Source organism: Acanthochromis polyacanthus, chromosome 14 (genome assembly GCF_021347895.1).
Source record: "Acanthochromis polyacanthus isolate Apoly-LR-REF ecotype Palm Island chromosome 14, KAUST_Apoly_ChrSc, whole genome shotgun sequence".
NCBI classification, from domain to species: Eukaryota; Metazoa; Chordata; class Actinopteri; family Pomacentridae; genus Acanthochromis; species Acanthochromis polyacanthus.
Genome location: NC_067126.1, coordinates 19,242,258 through 19,259,160, shown reverse-complemented (window position 1 = coordinate 19,259,160; position 16,903 = coordinate 19,242,258). Strand labels below are relative to the sequence as shown.

The following is a 16,903-nucleotide window of genomic DNA, read 5'->3' as shown; positions in this document are numbered from 1 at the left end:
AGTCTGAGTGTGCTGGCTGAACAATCGCTGCTCAAAAGGCCATTAAGAGACACGTTTGAAGTGTTATCGACCACTTCAGGTCTCAAGTAGCTAAAAAAAGAGCTTCTGATTGTGGGTGCAATGTTGCTCCTGTGTACTTGCTTACTTTTAGCGCACACATGCCTGTGTGTGTTAAAGTCTAATTCAGATTTGACCACAGTATCATCATCAAATGACAGAAGCCCAGATCAGGCAGCGAACTTGGATCGGACTGGACTCAGATAATTTACACACACACAAGCTCACCTTTGCTGAAACAGAATGAGAGGAGACTTACACCTGTTCTATTTTAGCAGAACCTATTTCAAGCTGCTGCTGGCCGAGGGGGTAAACACTTTATGGGCAGCGATAGAAGGAAACCAATTCACCTCTGACCTTAGTCTATTTGGGAACATAATAAAAACATCAGGGGGGGAACTGAGGACATCAAAAAGCCAGCCTCGTCTATAAAGTGCATGTGTCATTTTCAGAATTGTCCTTTGAGCCACAGCCAGGCGCTCAAAAATACTCTAAACTGCTGTAACCTTGCAAATGTGACTTGCCGAAAAATGATCACTTAGTTCCTGGACAGTCTGAACAGTGTTCCCTGTAGACAGAGGCTGGTTTGTGCATTTTTCCTATTTTCTGTATCATTTGCAAGTCATCATGTGTATCAGTGTTGTTACCAATTTATCAAGTAGAGAACATCACCAAAAGGTAGAATTAACATGTCGCTAAATAATTTACTTGAGTACTGCACTGAAGTGTTACGCTGCATTTAAAAGTAGAATACTGTGCTTTGTATTTCACTACAGTCACTAAGAGCGAGAATTACCACTGGTATTGCAAAAAGGTTTGATGTGCAAACATGACAGAAAACATGCTATTTCGCTACTAAACACCATTAGATATACATAAAAATATCACTACTGCAACCAGCCACAATTATAACATGCTGCTTACAACAAATCAAAAATATGTACCATTCTTTGTAATGACTAATTTTGTTTTGCACATTTAAATGATAATACTTCTGTAAGAAATATCATGAATGCATCACTTTCACTTTTAACAGAACAGCATTTTTCGGCTCCGCAGTGTTGCATTTTACGTCAGTAATGCATCTGAATATTTGTTCCACCATTCCAGTCCGACATAGCTGTATTTCCTGTAAACACTGCGTTGCAGCACTCAGACATGTTGGAATCAAGACAATCAGTGAACACAGAGCTTTGAGGCGCTGGAAAACAATTTAGTGTTTGTCTGACTGGCAAGAAGAACCTCTCTAATGTACACTACCACTGAAAAGTTTGGGGTCTCTTCGAAATGTCCTTATCCTTGAAAGAAAAGCTACTTTTTTCAATGAAGATAACATTAAATTAATCAGAAATACAGTCTAGACATTGTTAATGTGGTAAATGACTATTCTAGCTGGAAATGGCTGATTTTTAATGGATTATCTACATAGGGGTACAGAGGAACATTTCCAGCAACCATCACTCCTGTGTTCTAATGCTACATTGTGCTAGCTAATGGTGTTGAAGGGCAAATTGATAACTAGAAAACCCTTGTGCAATTCTGTTAGTAAATGAGTAAAAGTGTGAGTTTTCATAGAAAACATAAAATTGTCTGGGTGGCCCCAAACTTTTGAATGGCAGTGTAATGTTAGACCATACAGGAAATAAACTGATGACAAACAAATGACATAAATGTGAACATGGGCTCCTGTATGCCTTTACCAGTTCCAAATGCTTTTCATTGTAATGTAAATACTACTATAAATTCTAGATCTGGGCTGCACAGTGGCATGGTGGTCAGGACTTTTGCCTTGCAGTTAGAAGATCTCCAGTTTGCATCCCGACCTTCCTGGGATCTTTCTGCATGGAGTTTGCATGTTCTCCCTGTGTATGCGTGAATTTTCTCCGGGTTCCTCAGCTTCCTCCCACAGTCCAAAAACATGCTCCTCTAATGAGGATTAAGCGGTAGATAGATAATGGATGGATGGACATTAGCTCTTCATCTGCCACAGACAGAATCACACCAAGAAAACCAAGTTGACTCCTTAACAAATGTGGTACTCTGAAGGCAAATTAAACGACTCCCTGCTAGTGTTAAGGGTGTAGCATTGCTTCCTTTTTTGGGTGGTGTAGAAAGCCGCACTTTGGTTACAGAGTGACCACTGCTCCCTCAAAAGGAAGGCTCTGTCCATGCCTGTGGCTGAACCCAGGAATGTCTAGTACTGTACTCTGGAAAGCAATAGAGTCAGGGTCCCATGGGGCCCTTTGGCTTCTCTGTGGTGCTAATTTCACCACAAATGAATTCAGTGGTACCAAAGCTTCTCCTCCCTTTCAAAATACCATTTACATTTAGGATCACTTGAAAGAGTTATTTTGGTTTACAAAAAGTAGTTTTTTTCCTGTGATATGATGCTTTTACTAAACATCTTTGTTCAGCATTAAATAACTAAAAATAAAAGCATCTATACCTGTATGCATAACTATAACCTCCCGTAACTTGCCTCATGAAACATTCCAGCAGCAGTGTGAACATAAATGTGACCTCAGTTTGACTCCATCATGTGGGAGTATTAAAGGGATGAAAGTGTGAAAAAGTCTTTAAACTCCATTAGGAAGAGATCTGAGTCTGTCCTCTGGATCATGCAGAGACACAAAAACAGCCTTGTTGTAGAGGTCACCGTGGTTACAAGCTGTTTGTGTGTGCGTCTTTGTGCGTGTGAGACAGAGTGAAACAGAAAGAAAGAAAAAGAAAGAGACTAAAATAGGATCCTAACTTCCTCTGAACCAGCTTTAAATGCATTTCCACAGTCACATGTACTGTTTGCATAACATTCATGTAAAGTGACCTTTTGACTGGAGGTTCATGAGGAGAGTATGTCCCTAAATCCACTCACGGATCCTGACAGAGGAACAAGCCTTGTGCTGCTGTTGCAACTGGACTCCTACTGGGTTTGCTCACAAGTGACAATTTGTTAAAGCAAAGCAGTGGTTACGGATCATGTTACACTGCATGAAATGGACACGTTTCTTCTTACATGAATGTCATAATTCACTCAATGAAAATAAGCTTGACAATTATTTGTGGGGAAATGATTTCACATTAGCCTCAACAGAATGAAGCCTAAATAAGACCGAGCACAAGGCACGGCTTTAAAGAGCCAGTGGAATTAACACCTTGTTAACATTACAACACACTGTCTAAAACAGCATCTAAACCTGCTGTCCAGTATGTATTTTATGTTTGGACTGCTAGTGGAACTCAGGCAGTGTGTGTGCAGCTCAACCCAGTGAGGAATGCAGGATAATGAAAATACTATTTAGGGTCCTACCATTCTCACCATCTGTGGCATCTTCACAGTTCTGATTGAAGTTTTCGTATGAGTCCCAGCGGATCAGGGGATCCTGTGTATTGTAGTCAACCGAGACACTCGGCCCGTTCTCCAGGTGGTCCATACCTTGACCAGAAGTACAAAAAGGCAGAGCAGAAACGTGAATGTCTTTTCATCTCAAAAAGTAACACCAGTTCGTGGTAATCATGTGAAATTGAATACAAAAGAGCCTATATTCTTTGATAAAAAAGATACACAAGTTTGGAAGAGGGGGCTGGGTGGTTAGCACCACCACCTTGCAGCTATAAGATCCCTGGTTTGTGTCCCATCCTCCAGCTTGCTCCCACCGTCCAAAAACATGCCCAGGTTAATTGGTAACTCTAAGTTGTTCATAGTTGTGAATGTGAGTGTGATTGTTTGTCTCTAAATAGCCCTGTGACAGACTGGTGACCTGTCCAGGGTGTCCCCTGCCTTCGCCCAAAGTCAGCTGGGAAAGACTCCAGCCAACTGTGACTCTGATGAGGATTAAGCAGTGTATAGATAATGAAAGAAAGTTTTAAAGAGCTAAACCCTCTGTACCCCAAAAATGCACCAGTGGGTTTTAAAAAGTTGACAAAGTGACACCACTGATCAGGGCCAGAAATTTTAAAAACATAGAAGTTCGACTGAACTGCAGGCAGTGTTCACACAGAGCCAATAGGGGACAAGTAGGAAAACTAATCAAAAATGTAAGTAGTAAAACATCTATAGCCTGTCGAGTTACTATTGTTTCTCTCCAGTACTGATAAAAGCTGTGGGTACTTGTGCATGCTGTACATATTTTTTTTTAACAGCAAAGTAAATAAACAAATTCAACTTTAAAAAAAAAAGAAAAATTATAACATTATAACTCTGTGCTACTGCAGAGAGGATATTGTTGAGTTCTCTCTACTTCTCGTCACGGTTGTGCTGTTTCCATAGAGGAGCAGGACTTTAGACTGCAGTGAAAAATGAACCCCACAGTGGGTAAAATTGTGACAGGAGGAGAAAAGAAACTGCCTGGGGCCCTGAGGACTAACTTACAGTGAGATAATTATTTTCCTGTTTGTTTTCAGTAAATAAACAAGAAATACTTTTTTTTCACACAAGAAAATGTCTGAATCTAGCTGGAGTGTGTTATTGCATATCATCTTCCTCCCTTCATGTGCTGCCTGCTCCATCTAATTAAAGCAAAAATGCTCTAAAAATAGGTAACATTAAAGCAAAATGTAATATGTGGAAAATGCTGAGCGTAGTCATAAGACTCGTCACATTGATAGTTACCATGTATTTTCTCTGGTCCAAAGGAGAAAATAAACTCAACTTTTCCATATTCTGGAAACCTGTCATCTGCCCAAAGGAAAGAAAGAGACACGCTGAGTTTTCACTTTAGATCAGAAGGTGATAAATATTTTAAGTCATTAATTTTATGTGTTGCCACAGTGGCAAATACATCAAAGTGACATTTAAAGACATGTCCATGGCATGCAGAAGCAACATTTCAGTCCAGGTTTATTAGCTACTTTAGCTAATATTTAAAAAAAGGTGACTTCTTTTCTTACATATTGTAATGCCAGTTGATACATACACAAAACTGTTCCCGCATGTCTTACCTTTGAAAGTCTCATCAAGCTCATCTTTCCCGAAGACGATCCCCAGGTCATGAACAGCACAGGTGTGGAACTGCACCCTGAATATCACATCTCTGCATGGGCTGCGGTAACGTTTGTGGTAGCACTTGAGCTGGAGGGTGAAAACCATCAGACGAGATTCATCAAGAAGGGGCATCAACACTCAACAAGTCAGGTTAACAGGGTTAGATTATAGCTGAAAGGTATATGGTTGGTTGAAAATCAATCAAGCAGCTGCAGCTGATCCAGAACGCTGCTGCCAGAGTCCTATCTAACACCAGGAAACTGGGCCATATTGCACCAATCCTCAAATCACTACACTGGCTTCCTGTTAGTCAAAGGATAGAGTTCAAAATCTTTTTCTTGGTCTTAAAAGCACTGAATGGTCTTGGTGTGACATATATCCTGGGGTTATTAGCTCAATATGAAGCATCCAGAACCCTCAGGTCATCAGGGACAGGTTTACTCTGTGTTCCCAGCATCAGAACCAAAAAAAGTGAAGCAGCATTCACCTATTATGCTCCTTACCTGTGGAACAAACTTCGTGGACATGGTCTGCTCAAACTATTGGCCCTTTTAAATCAGGCCTGAAAACCATATTGTTTACTGCAGCTTTCTCTTAGATGTGTGATCTGTTTTATTGGCTTTAAATTCAATTTTATGTTTTATTTCTATGATTTAAATGTCATAATGTCTACTTTTAAATCATCTTTATAATCAATTTATAACTGCCTCTCCAGACCATCACTGACCCACCACCAAACCGGTCATGCTGAACAATGATACAGGAAGCATAACGTTCTCCACGGCTTCTCCAGAGCCTTTCATGTCCTTCACATGTGCTCAGAGTGAACCTGCTCTCATCTGTGAAAACCTGCCAATTCCTGTGTTTTTTGAGAAATGCCGGCTGAGCTCCACGGTGCCGGGCAGTGAGCATAGGGCCCACTAGAGGACGGCGGGCCCTCAGACCATCCTCATGAAGTCTCTTTCTGATTGTTTGGTCAGAGACATTCACACCAGTGGCCTGCTGGAAGCCATTTTGTAGGGCTCTGGCAGTGCTCATCCTGTTCCTCCTTGCACAAAGGATCAGATACTTGTCCTGCTGATGGGTTGAGGACCTCCTATGGATGTGTTCAGCTCTCCTAGAGTAACTGCCTCTCTCCTGGAATCTCCTGCATGCTCTTTAGACAGTGCTGGGAGAGACAGCAAACCTTCTGGCAATGACACGTATTGATGTGTCATCCTGGATGAGTTGGACTGCCTGTGCAGCCTCTGGAGGGTCCAGGTATCGCCTCATGCTACCACTAATGCACCTGTTGTTAATTTCATTCACACCAAAGCAACTGAAACTAATCAAAAACCATCCCTATTACTTACTTGACCAGATCAGTATCTCAGAAGTTTAACTGACTTGCAATGCAATACTTAGATTAAAAAGTGTTCCTTAAATTTTTTTGAGCAGTGTACATCCCTTGTAACATAAGGCCTCCCCACAAGCACTATACTCCAATCTGGTTCTCCCAGCAGCTTTAACAGCAACGCTAAAACCACACACAGGAAAATGTGTTCTCTCCCTCCTGCTGTTGCCTGATAGGCAGCCTGGATCTGTTTTTTATTTTTACAGGGACCTCACATTTACAGTTACCAGAGAAAGATCGACCTCAACCCAAACAATGTGCAGCTCACAAACTGTGGCTGTAAAGAATACAAAACTGACCAAGTGTAAAACATCCTACCATTACAACAGCAGTGAGCGTTTCCAAGCTTTTTATGGTTTCTTTTGAAATCCTATGCAGTCTCTTCAGAAAGTATTCAAACCACTTCACCTTCTGCACACTACAGCTCTGCAGATTTCACTTCAAATGGATAAAGTAGACTCCTTTTCACATTATTTTACTCTCAACAACCAATAATGACAAAGTGAAAACATCAAATTTTGCCAATGTATCAAAAATCAAGACCTGTAATTTTGCATTATTTAAGTTAGTCAGACCCATTGCTGTGGCTCCAAATTGAATTTAGGTTCACGCTGATTGCTTTATTTTCCTTGAGAGTTGTTTAGAAGATGCCTGGAGTCTAGCTGTGACCAACTGAATGGATTAAACATAGTTTAAAGAGAGGCAGAATAGTGTACATAAAGGTCCCCCATTTCACATTGCATGTCAGTACAAAAATCACGCTATAAAGTCAAAGAAACTCCCTGTAGGCCCCTGTGATAAATATGTGGTGAAGCATAGATCAGAACAAGAGCATAGCATCATCACTAAAGCTTTGAGTGTTTCCAGGAGCACAGTCTGCTCAATAGTTGTGAAAACAAAGACGTTTGAAACCATCATGTCTCTTTCAAGAGTTTAGTCTTGCCAATTTTTGGGCTAGGGAATTGTGAAAGAATCCAGCAGTCCCTTGAACTTCAGAGATCTTCGGCAGAGATGGAAAACCTGCCAAAAGAAAGACCATCTTTGGAGCACAAGTCAAGCTTTTATGGTAGACTGGCTAGGTTGACACTTTAAGAACTCTGAGGAAAATCTATCTCTGGTCAAAAAGTGGAAAAACTCTACTGTTTTGGACAGAACTCCAAACACTATGATGTCTGGCAAGCACCAGGTGCTGTTTATGACCTGCTAAAACCAACAATACAGTGAAACATGGTTGTGGCAGCACATGCTATGGTTGTGTTTGTCAGTGAAAGGAAGAAGGGGACAGGCCAGAAAAGAAGGAAGGATGAATACAGAGAAGTCTTGAAGAACACCAGCTCCACAGTGCAACGACGCGAGACTGGGGTGACAGTTCACCTTTTAGCATAACAATCAGCTGAAGTAAACCAGCAGATTTAAACCTCTGAAAACATCTATGAAGAGGCCGGCAGCGTGCAGAGATGCTTCCCCTTCAATCTGACGAAGCTTGAGAGAATCAGTAGGGTAGAATGGGACATGCTGCCCAAAATCATTTTACCCTTTCTACTCTAATGACTTACTAAAGAAATCTCAAAGCTGCAATGAACAGAATTCTACAGAATACACAATTAAAGGTGTGAATACTTCTTGTAAATAACATTATTCAGAGATTGATTCTCAACACATTTTCAAAATCGCAAAAAACATGTTTTCATTTTGTCAGTACGAATTATTCACTGTAACATGGTGAGAAAATTGCTAAGTTTATTTATTTAAAGTTACATTTACAGCTTTGTAACATGTGAAAAAGTTAAGTGGTTTGAATACTTCATATTGGTGCCAACTATATGAATTTTACCATAATAGAAAAGAAAATAACTGGAAAAAAAATCTGTTAAAAACTAAGGACTTCTGACGTAAAGTGGAACTCACTGATCCTCCTTTCTTTTGTGTAGGACTAAATAACACCAAAACATATAAGATTCCCAAATCCACATAAGCATATAGAGGACTGAGAATAACAAGAAGTAAAAGCTCATGTGGCTTTGTGCAGCTTTTTGGGATACAGTAAACCTCCCACTGAGGGGTCTGATACGCGGGGAGAACAATACTGGCGAAGTTTAAGGACAAAATATAGAAAGAGCAAAACAATCATTTTTGGCTTACATGTTGCCTTTAGAGTCCCGACACATTTTAAATTTCACACAAGCTTTCCAAAACTGTTCTTCCACATTTGTGAACCGGGCATATTTGATGGTAAATGAATGGTTTGACATTTTGGGAAAATCTTTATTTATTTGCTTTCTTGCTCTTGTGTGGCTCTTTGGTTTGTGGACCAATTATGAAACTAGAGCCAAGAGATGGCTAGCTCAGCATATGGTCTGGAAACAAGGACAAAGAGCTAGCTGGGCTCTGTGCAAAGACGAAAAAAACCTCTCTACTATCATCTCCTAATGTCATCATTTATGTTAAACCATATTTACTGTATATAAGATTTGTTTGTGTGTTAAAAAGTCCTGTACACCACTCATAGCAAAGTAGAACATCTCACTGGCACATTGTGTTTATCTGTAGATGAAACTAATGACGTAATGTTAGGTAATTAAAATAAAGTAGACTTTAGCCTTTACCAAAACAATCAACGAATCATAATCCAATCTGATTAGGTTTATTGTGACATTCTTGACAAAGCTTCATGATAAACCAAAAGACAGACTTGAAACCCAACGTTGAATTAAAATAACTGACCAGTGACAGCAGGAATCAGCCAAAACCTAAGGAATTTCAAATATGTTTATAAAGGTTTTTCTCCACAATTACTTTCTTCTTCATCTAACCAATCAGCAATTAGCAATTTAGGCCTTCATGATCCACGACTCTGTGGAACTGCACAAACACACACTATCCATTTGCGGAGCACACTCTGCTGACTAACGTCTCTCCAAATAAGCCATAAAACCACAGTTCACAGTTTCACTGTTATCATGATTAACAACAAGCATTTGCAAGCAACGGCACAGTCAGATGATGCATTCAGCACAATCCATTAGTCTGTCTTAAATAAAGGATGAGATATGAGGGCCAACACATCACGGCCTTGAGCTCACATAAGTGCTCCCTTTGAGATTCCCCGGGATGTTGAAATTACGAGCCCCGAGGACATCTTATGGATAACATTATGGCCTGAATGACAGCAGAAGCAGAAACTTTGCTGATGTGTACTGTTTTTTTTTTACATGTGAATATAAACCAGAGGCTAACACAGGTACTTGACTGAGGATATTTCTTCTGCATTGTAAAGGCAAATGGAAAGAGAATGATTGAATAAAAATCCCCTAAATGTGAAAATATCTCTCATAAAGTATTAAAATCATACATTTGCCATGCAATTTGACTTTGAAATGATTGTCATGTTAAAATGGTACACTGTGTATCCCTAAACGCTGTTGGAAAGGAAGTGAAAGGCTATTTTGACGTCATAGTTTCCAGCAACATATTGTGTGCTAATGAGGGTCTATAAACTGAGGTATAGGACCCAGTCCAACCGTCTTTCCCTGGGATTTTACAGCCCTATTTTTTCTGTGAATGGTCACTATAAACTGTTACAGCACATGCATACATTACATGCAGCCGATGTCAGATTGGAAAAATCAACAGGATTCCCTCATTAGTATTTAACAATAAAAATCCTGCGTCCTGTGTACATTTCAGCAGCTGTTCACACTGGCATTCCTCATTCTCATTTAACATCAGTTTATTTTTCTTTCTTTCTGGCAAAGGCAGAATTTAAGAAAAAAAACTTTCCTATTATTGGCTTCACACTTGAGAGTTCCCCCAGTGACATGAAGAAAAAACTATGCGGAGATTCCAGTTTACTATTTTGCAGTTAAAATTCACAGAAGCCAAATGATTTTAAATGTTTAAGAGCAGCTAGAGACTGTACCGAGTCATTTCTATCTGTATTTATCATGTGGCATTAGCTGCTGTTGCAGTATGTCTGTGCTGTTCTTACCAGGATGTCCCCCTTCAGAAGAAGACCAGGCTCAATGGTTATACAGATGCTTGTCTGGCTGTCACCTTGAACATTGCTGCAAAGAATTGAAAAGACAACACATTAGACAACAGTCCTGCCTTCATAATTACTACTGTGGACAACAACAATGTAAATCCAGCATCATGCCACTGTATCACTGTTTTTGTCTATAAACATGCACACATGACCAACTAATAATCCCTTATTTACATTTCCAGTGTCCTTCACAGAGCATGACTACTGTACAGTGTTGGGCTAATTTTGAATATTAGTGTCTACATGGTTGTCTAAGTCTGACAGAAGGATCAAAGGGAAGAGAGTGCTAATAGGGAGCATGTGAGGGAAACTGGAGAGCAATGTGATTTGGCTCCTTAAGGGCTTGACAGTCTGGAAATGTACATGCACTGTTTTTCTTACATTTAGTTACTGTGTTTTTCGTATTTACAATGTGGACATACACTACCATTTAAAAGGTTGGAGTCGGTTAGAAATGTCCTTATTTTTGAAAGAAAAGCTGCTTTTTTCAATGATGATAACATTAAATTAATCAGAAATACAATTTAGACATTGTTAATGTGGTAAAGGACTATTCTAGCTGGAAACAAATGATTTTTAATGGAATATCTACATAGAGGTACAGAGGAACATTTCCAGCAACCATCACTCCTGTGTTCTACTGCTACATTGTGTTAGCTAATTGTGTTGAAAGGCTAACTGATGACTAGAAAACCTTTGTGCAGTTATGCTAGCACATGAATAAAAGTGTGAGTTTTCATGGAAAACATGAAATTGTATGGGTGACCCCAAACTTTTGAACAGTAGTGTAAACAGTGTAACATCAGCAGGCTTTACTATTTATGTAATGGTGTTAAACAGATGAACAGCAAAACATTACAAAGGCAAAAGGTTTAAAGCTGCACTAAGAAATATTTTTTTCATAACAAAGGATCAAATGAATATGAATAATGCAGAAGGTGTTTCTATGTGCTTTCTTGTGCTCTATGTAGCACTTTAGCATCGTTTTGGTTTTCTATCCAACAAACTCTACTTTCATCAACCCGAGGGATGCTTTCACGGAGCACTGTCACTGAAATAGATGCTTCACTTAAAGAACCAAGCAGGGCTACCTTGATGCCAATTTCAACAGCCACACCGCTGTTAGGAGTTTGTCAGAAGCAGTTACACTCTGATAGCAGAGAAAGCTTCACGAAATAGAAGGCTTATACCTGAAGTCTACATCAAGTGAGTCAATCAAGTCCTGTGTTAAGATGTGTAAAGATGTGTTGAAAAGTCCAACCATTTTAGTTGTAGAAATTGACAGATAATTAAATTATTGAAATTAAATTTGAACAGTAAAAATTTTAAATAAGGTGTAAGTGCAGACTGTATGCCTGCCTCATCCATGCGAGGGCAGTGCAGCTCTCGCCTCCTATCCTCCTCTCTAACCTCCCCTCTTTTCAAAACAACACAAAGCCATACAATCTGTTGCTTCCTGTCTGCTCCTGGAAACCAGCAGAACCCTGAGGCAGGAAAACTCTGCAGGTGTCCACATAGATGCTTGTCTGCCCTTTATATTGGCTCTCCAGTCACAAATAACACTAGACGTGATTAGGGGCTCTAAAGTAGAGAAACCAGAGTCGGCAGCAGGGGAGGCTAGCTAAATAAAATAACGTGAGCCGAGCTGGGACAGCAAACTGGCAAGACGGGTGATGTGTGTATTTTGGGGAGCAGGGGAGTTAGACGAGAAGCTATAAAGGAAAATCAGGGATTTTATTATTGAGTCATTACGAGCTCACTATCCCTGGAATCTTGTAAAAGGATTTGAGCGCGAGTGTGTTTCAAGACTTACTAGATCCCAGATGTGTAGACGGGCTGCATGGCTTGGTAGATTTTGAGAAAAGGACGACAACCTGAAACACAATTATCAAGAAGTTATTGACAAATGTGCGATTTGTGGAAGATGCTTAGTCATGTGTGGTTAGTTGTGTGCGACACTCACCTCCTTTAGACTCGAAGTTGGGTATGCCGTGCATGATGACGTGATGGAGGAACAGGGGTTTGTTGTTGATCTTGATGTGTCCAGAGAGCAAACCGCTGAAGTACTCCACATACCTGAGAGCAGGGGCAAGAGGAGGGAGTCAAAGTATTGCTGTTGTCAAACTCTATTATGATGTCTTCTGTTCCACAACAAAGGGATGAATGTGCACTATAATCCTGTGTTCACCACAACAAAGATACACAATCTTTGACTTTGACCTTTAGCAGCACCAGTGGATGTTTTAAGCTTGTCATCTACGTTAAAGAAGTCAACCTTTAGACCAAAGCACCTTTTCTAATAAAAACTTAAAGCTTTAAATACTTTAAAGCTGCTTTAATATTATTTGTTCTGTCAAGAATGGATTGCAGGACTATGTGTATCGTTAAAGAGGCTGCAAACGCAGAGAAATCCACAGAAATTTTCCATTCAGTTCTTCACTTTAAACCTCCTCTGAATATTTGTCTGTGCTTCTCCAAAAAGAAACCAACTCCACTTTACCAACAATGATTCCATCTACAGCGAAAAAAGTCAGACCAAACAGGCCAAACATAGTGGACTATTTAGTAGATAAAGAGACGATAATTTAGTCTTAAAACTTAAATAAGAACACTGGACTTAAATCCATGCAGTGGCCCTGAAACTTGACTCCAGACGAATGTTAATGTTGGCTGTGGAACGTCTAAATAGGCAGATTTTTCATTAACAAGCTGATACTTTTTAAAGTGATAAAATGTTACCGTTGTGTTTACAGTTACGACCCCCAGGAGCCCATAAAAATCAATTAATGCAGCTTTAAAATGTTCTGCTTTGTAAAAAGACATATTTCTCTGTGACAGAGTTCACCACGGGGTCAAACTATAAAAAAAAGAAGTGAGGCAAAACTGACCTTTTCTGAGATGGCTGGCCCACAGGAAGCACTTTATCTTCATAGAAGCGCTTCATGGCAAACCTGTCCAGAGCCTGGTCAGCACTGCATTCCAGCAATAGAATAGAATAGAATAGAACAGAATAGATTTATCATCATCATCATCATACATGGGGCCATGACGAAAATATAAATAGCTGCCACTGGACGGTGCATTGATAACAAGCTAAATGAAATAACAACAACAATAATAAAATCAAATGTGCATATAAAACAAGACTGTATTAAAAATTAAAATATATGCAACTATGCAAATATATATACAATACAGCTTGGTAGGTAAATGAAATCGAATAAAAACCAATAAAATAGAATAAATATGGGCAGGAAATTGTACGTCAACGGTATTTGAAGCATTAAAAGTGACCACTGTGCATTATTGTTTTGAGCTCAGCAGTCTGATGGACCATGGGAAAAAGCTGAGTTTTGTAAGAACACATCTGAATGACATACTTGTAACATTGTCTCCACATTCTACTAAGTGCAATATGCTGTACAAATACGGTATTTTAGGTGCATAGTGTTTTCATTGTTCTGCAGGGTAATATTCAGAGGAAAAAAGGAAAAGTAGAACCAGTAAGTTTGGTCACACCGTGTTTGACATCTCAAAAGTCTGTGGGCTGGAGCTTCTAGATATCATTTTTAATACATGTTTGTTTCATGCTAACTTGTCCCTAAGTGTGCTTACTGTCAGACATCACACTGCCACAAAAATAAGCACAGCATTAATGTTACGGCCACCAGTATTGGTGTGCCGTTTGTTCTTGAGGTGGTGCTTTGTTGGGCCTTCTGTTTGGGAGAAGTTTGTGTGTGGGTGCAGCTGTGGCTTGTTGCAGAGTCTTTTGGAGCCCCAGCTGCCAGCCGTTTCAGCTGACGACCGAGCTGATGACGACCTGCACTCTCGTCTGGTTCTCCCCGCCCTCCGGCCGTCCTCATTGGACCACCCTCCAGCTCCTCCTCCTTCAATCAACCAGAGGCAGCCAGGCACCACACCTGCCGACTATAAAGACCCACCGTACCATCAGTCTTGGTGGCTGGTGTTTAGACCAGTCCACCCTGGTGCTCGCTGTTCCGTGGTTCTGTGTACCTTTATGTGGTCTTTTGGTCTGGAAGCACTTGTGGTTGTGCTCCAGACAACTCCGACCTTTTGTTAGCAGCTTTTGTTTAGTGTGGAGACTGAGGCTCCACTTGTGTAGTTGCTAACTTGGTATAGAAACCACTATGTATGCTGAGCTTTTATAAACTATGCACATTGTTCCAGAGGCACCAGTTTTGTTTAGTTTGTTGGTACACTTTTTGTATTAGTTTTTGTTTCCGGTGGTGGGTGTTGCTTCTGTAGTTCTGTTTGGCTAAGGAGTTTAGTTGTTTTCTTTGTGTTTAGCTTAGTTGTAAACTCTGTTAGCCGTTATGTTTTATTCTGTTCTTTGTTTTAGCAACACCCACCAGTCTTGTGTTTCGTTGTCACCTTTTTCGTTCCCTTCTACTACTAAGCAATAAATCCCTTCACCTAAACCAATAACATCTGGTTATTTTGTTGCATCCAGCCAGCCCCTAGAGGTTGGATCGTAACAATTAACCAGACAAGATGCACCCAGCACAAATAAGAGCGTATCAGATGAACACATGAGAAGAATGTATTGTCAGTTTAAATCATGGCATTTATATCATGGCATTGTTAGCCCTGTCTGACCAACATGTATGTAAACAGAGCCAATTCTGCATAACCTGAAAACAGTGCAGCATCGTCACATTTGCATTCACACATGGCAGAGTGCAACATCACAGTTGGTCTGTGTTCAGGTATTGCTGCGCATGTTTTCAAAGCAACTTGATCACAGCTTTAAGTTGCCTTATGGGACAATGAGATTACAGGGAAATCTAATAGTGAAGGAAGCCAGACTGTTTTTGTGTGTCAAAGTGTTTTCCTTGGCCAATCAGTGCTGCTTTAAAAACAACAGTGAGTCATGCGCTCTTCCGATAGTTTTCTATTAAAGAATGCCATTCTTGTTTGCTCTTTTAGAAAAACAAATCCAGTAAAAAAAAAAAAAAGAAAAAAAAATTCATTTCATAACTTGAGTCTTATGGCGCACCAACTATTAAAGCTAACTCATTGCTTTCAGCTCATAATTATGATATCAAGCTTTTTTTATTTGAGTTTTTCCAAAGAGTACAGTCTCATGTTCCACCCCTCCTCCTTCAGTTCATCACAACGTCGACTGTTTTTCGTCAGTCTTGTGACAAACAATGCTGGCTTATCTAATTTTTCCTCTCATGCCTGCTCCTCTACTGCTTTCTGGTCATATTTTTATGCTTCCAGAAAAGTACAGATACCATCTTCATGCCTCTTCTCTGTGGCTGCGATAAGCAACTTCTCCACCTGCTGTGGAGCTTGTAGACCTACCTGGCAGATATGTTGCTGTAATGCATGTAGGCCGCCACCACCACGCCAGTTCTGCCACGGTTGCCCTGAAAAGACATCAGTCATTAGGAGTAAGTCGAGCGTTTTATCTTCCACCCATGATGGTCAAGCACGCAAACAATAGACTTATTTAAGATTTTTTTTTTTGTGATGAAGCTGTGAAAACACTGACATGATAGGGATGTGGACATAAACCACAGTGTTGCCTCATCACAAAATGTAATAACAGAATGACAGTTGTGTTCTATTGCAGTGATTTAGTAACATAAGGTAAAAAAAAACAAACAAGAAATACAACTTTATAAACAGTGAAGGAAGGGCAATCCTGACTTTTACATGCAGAAAAAAACAAAATAGTAAACATTGCTTGCAACATGTCTGCAACTTACACTTCATTCAAAAGTTTGGGGTCATTCAGAAATGTCCTTATTTTTGAAGGAAAAGCAGTTTTTTTTTTTTTAGTTAAAATAACACCAAATTAATCAGAAATACAGTTCAGACATTGTTAATGTGGTAAATGACTATTCTAGCTGGAAACAACAGATTTTTAATGGAAATAGGAGTATAGAGGAACATTTCCAGCAACCATCACTCCTGTGTTCTAATGCTGCATTGTGTTAGCTAATCGTTTTGAAAGACTAACTGATCAGGAAACCCTTGTGCAGTTATGTTAGCACATGAATAAAAGTGTGAGTTTTCATGGAAACCATGAAATTGTGTGGGTGGCTCCAAACTTTTAAATAACAAAGTATATTTTTGCATTTGTCATTTATTGTTTAAAAATTGACAGGGTTGAGCTTAAGTTGAAGCACGTTAATACAGAAACACACCCATGTCAGACTGCATTGTTTTTACACATCTATCCTTTAAAACAAGAATCCTTGTGGAAAATAAGTGAGTTCCGCATTATAAATATTGCAGTCATTTTAACAGCAGGGAGTCCGGTGGAAATGATTTGTTGATATGTGGAAACCCAACACGGGCTGCTTCCTTAGTGACCACCACAACTGCCAAGCCCACACGCTCATCACCAGCGTTACTCAACTCACAGAAAAAAAAAAAAAACACCAGTTGTTATAGC

The 16,903-nt window shown here is 39.8% G+C and overlaps 1 protein-coding gene across 17 annotated transcripts in view; it reads right to left on the bottom strand.

Annotated features, from left to right (window-relative positions):
- The window catches only part of tns1b (tensin 1b), a 213,304-nt gene that overhangs the window by 39,901 nt on the left and 156,500 nt on the right, over positions 1–16,903 (bottom strand). For 13 of the 17 annotated variants that reach the window (XM_051958597.1, XM_051958608.1, XM_051958607.1 and 10 more), the window contains 8 exons: positions 15,805–15,869; positions 13,365–13,448; positions 12,440–12,552; positions 12,290–12,350; positions 10,420–10,495; positions 4,996–5,125; positions 4,669–4,732; positions 3,365–3,498 (listed from right to left, as the gene is read on the bottom strand). In XM_051958597.1, the coding sequence (XP_051814557.1) occupies positions 3,365–3,498; positions 4,669–4,732; positions 4,996–5,125; positions 10,420–10,495; positions 12,290–12,350; positions 12,440–12,552; positions 13,365–13,448; positions 15,805–15,869 (727 nt within the window). Of the gene's footprint in view, positions 1–3,364; positions 3,499–4,666; positions 4,733–4,995; positions 5,126–10,419; positions 10,496–12,289; positions 12,351–12,439; positions 12,553–13,364; positions 13,449–15,804; positions 15,870–16,903 lie in introns of all 17 variants that reach the window. The other 4 variants (XM_051958600.1, XM_051958601.1, XM_051958602.1 and 1 more) reach the window with 3 other exon arrangements.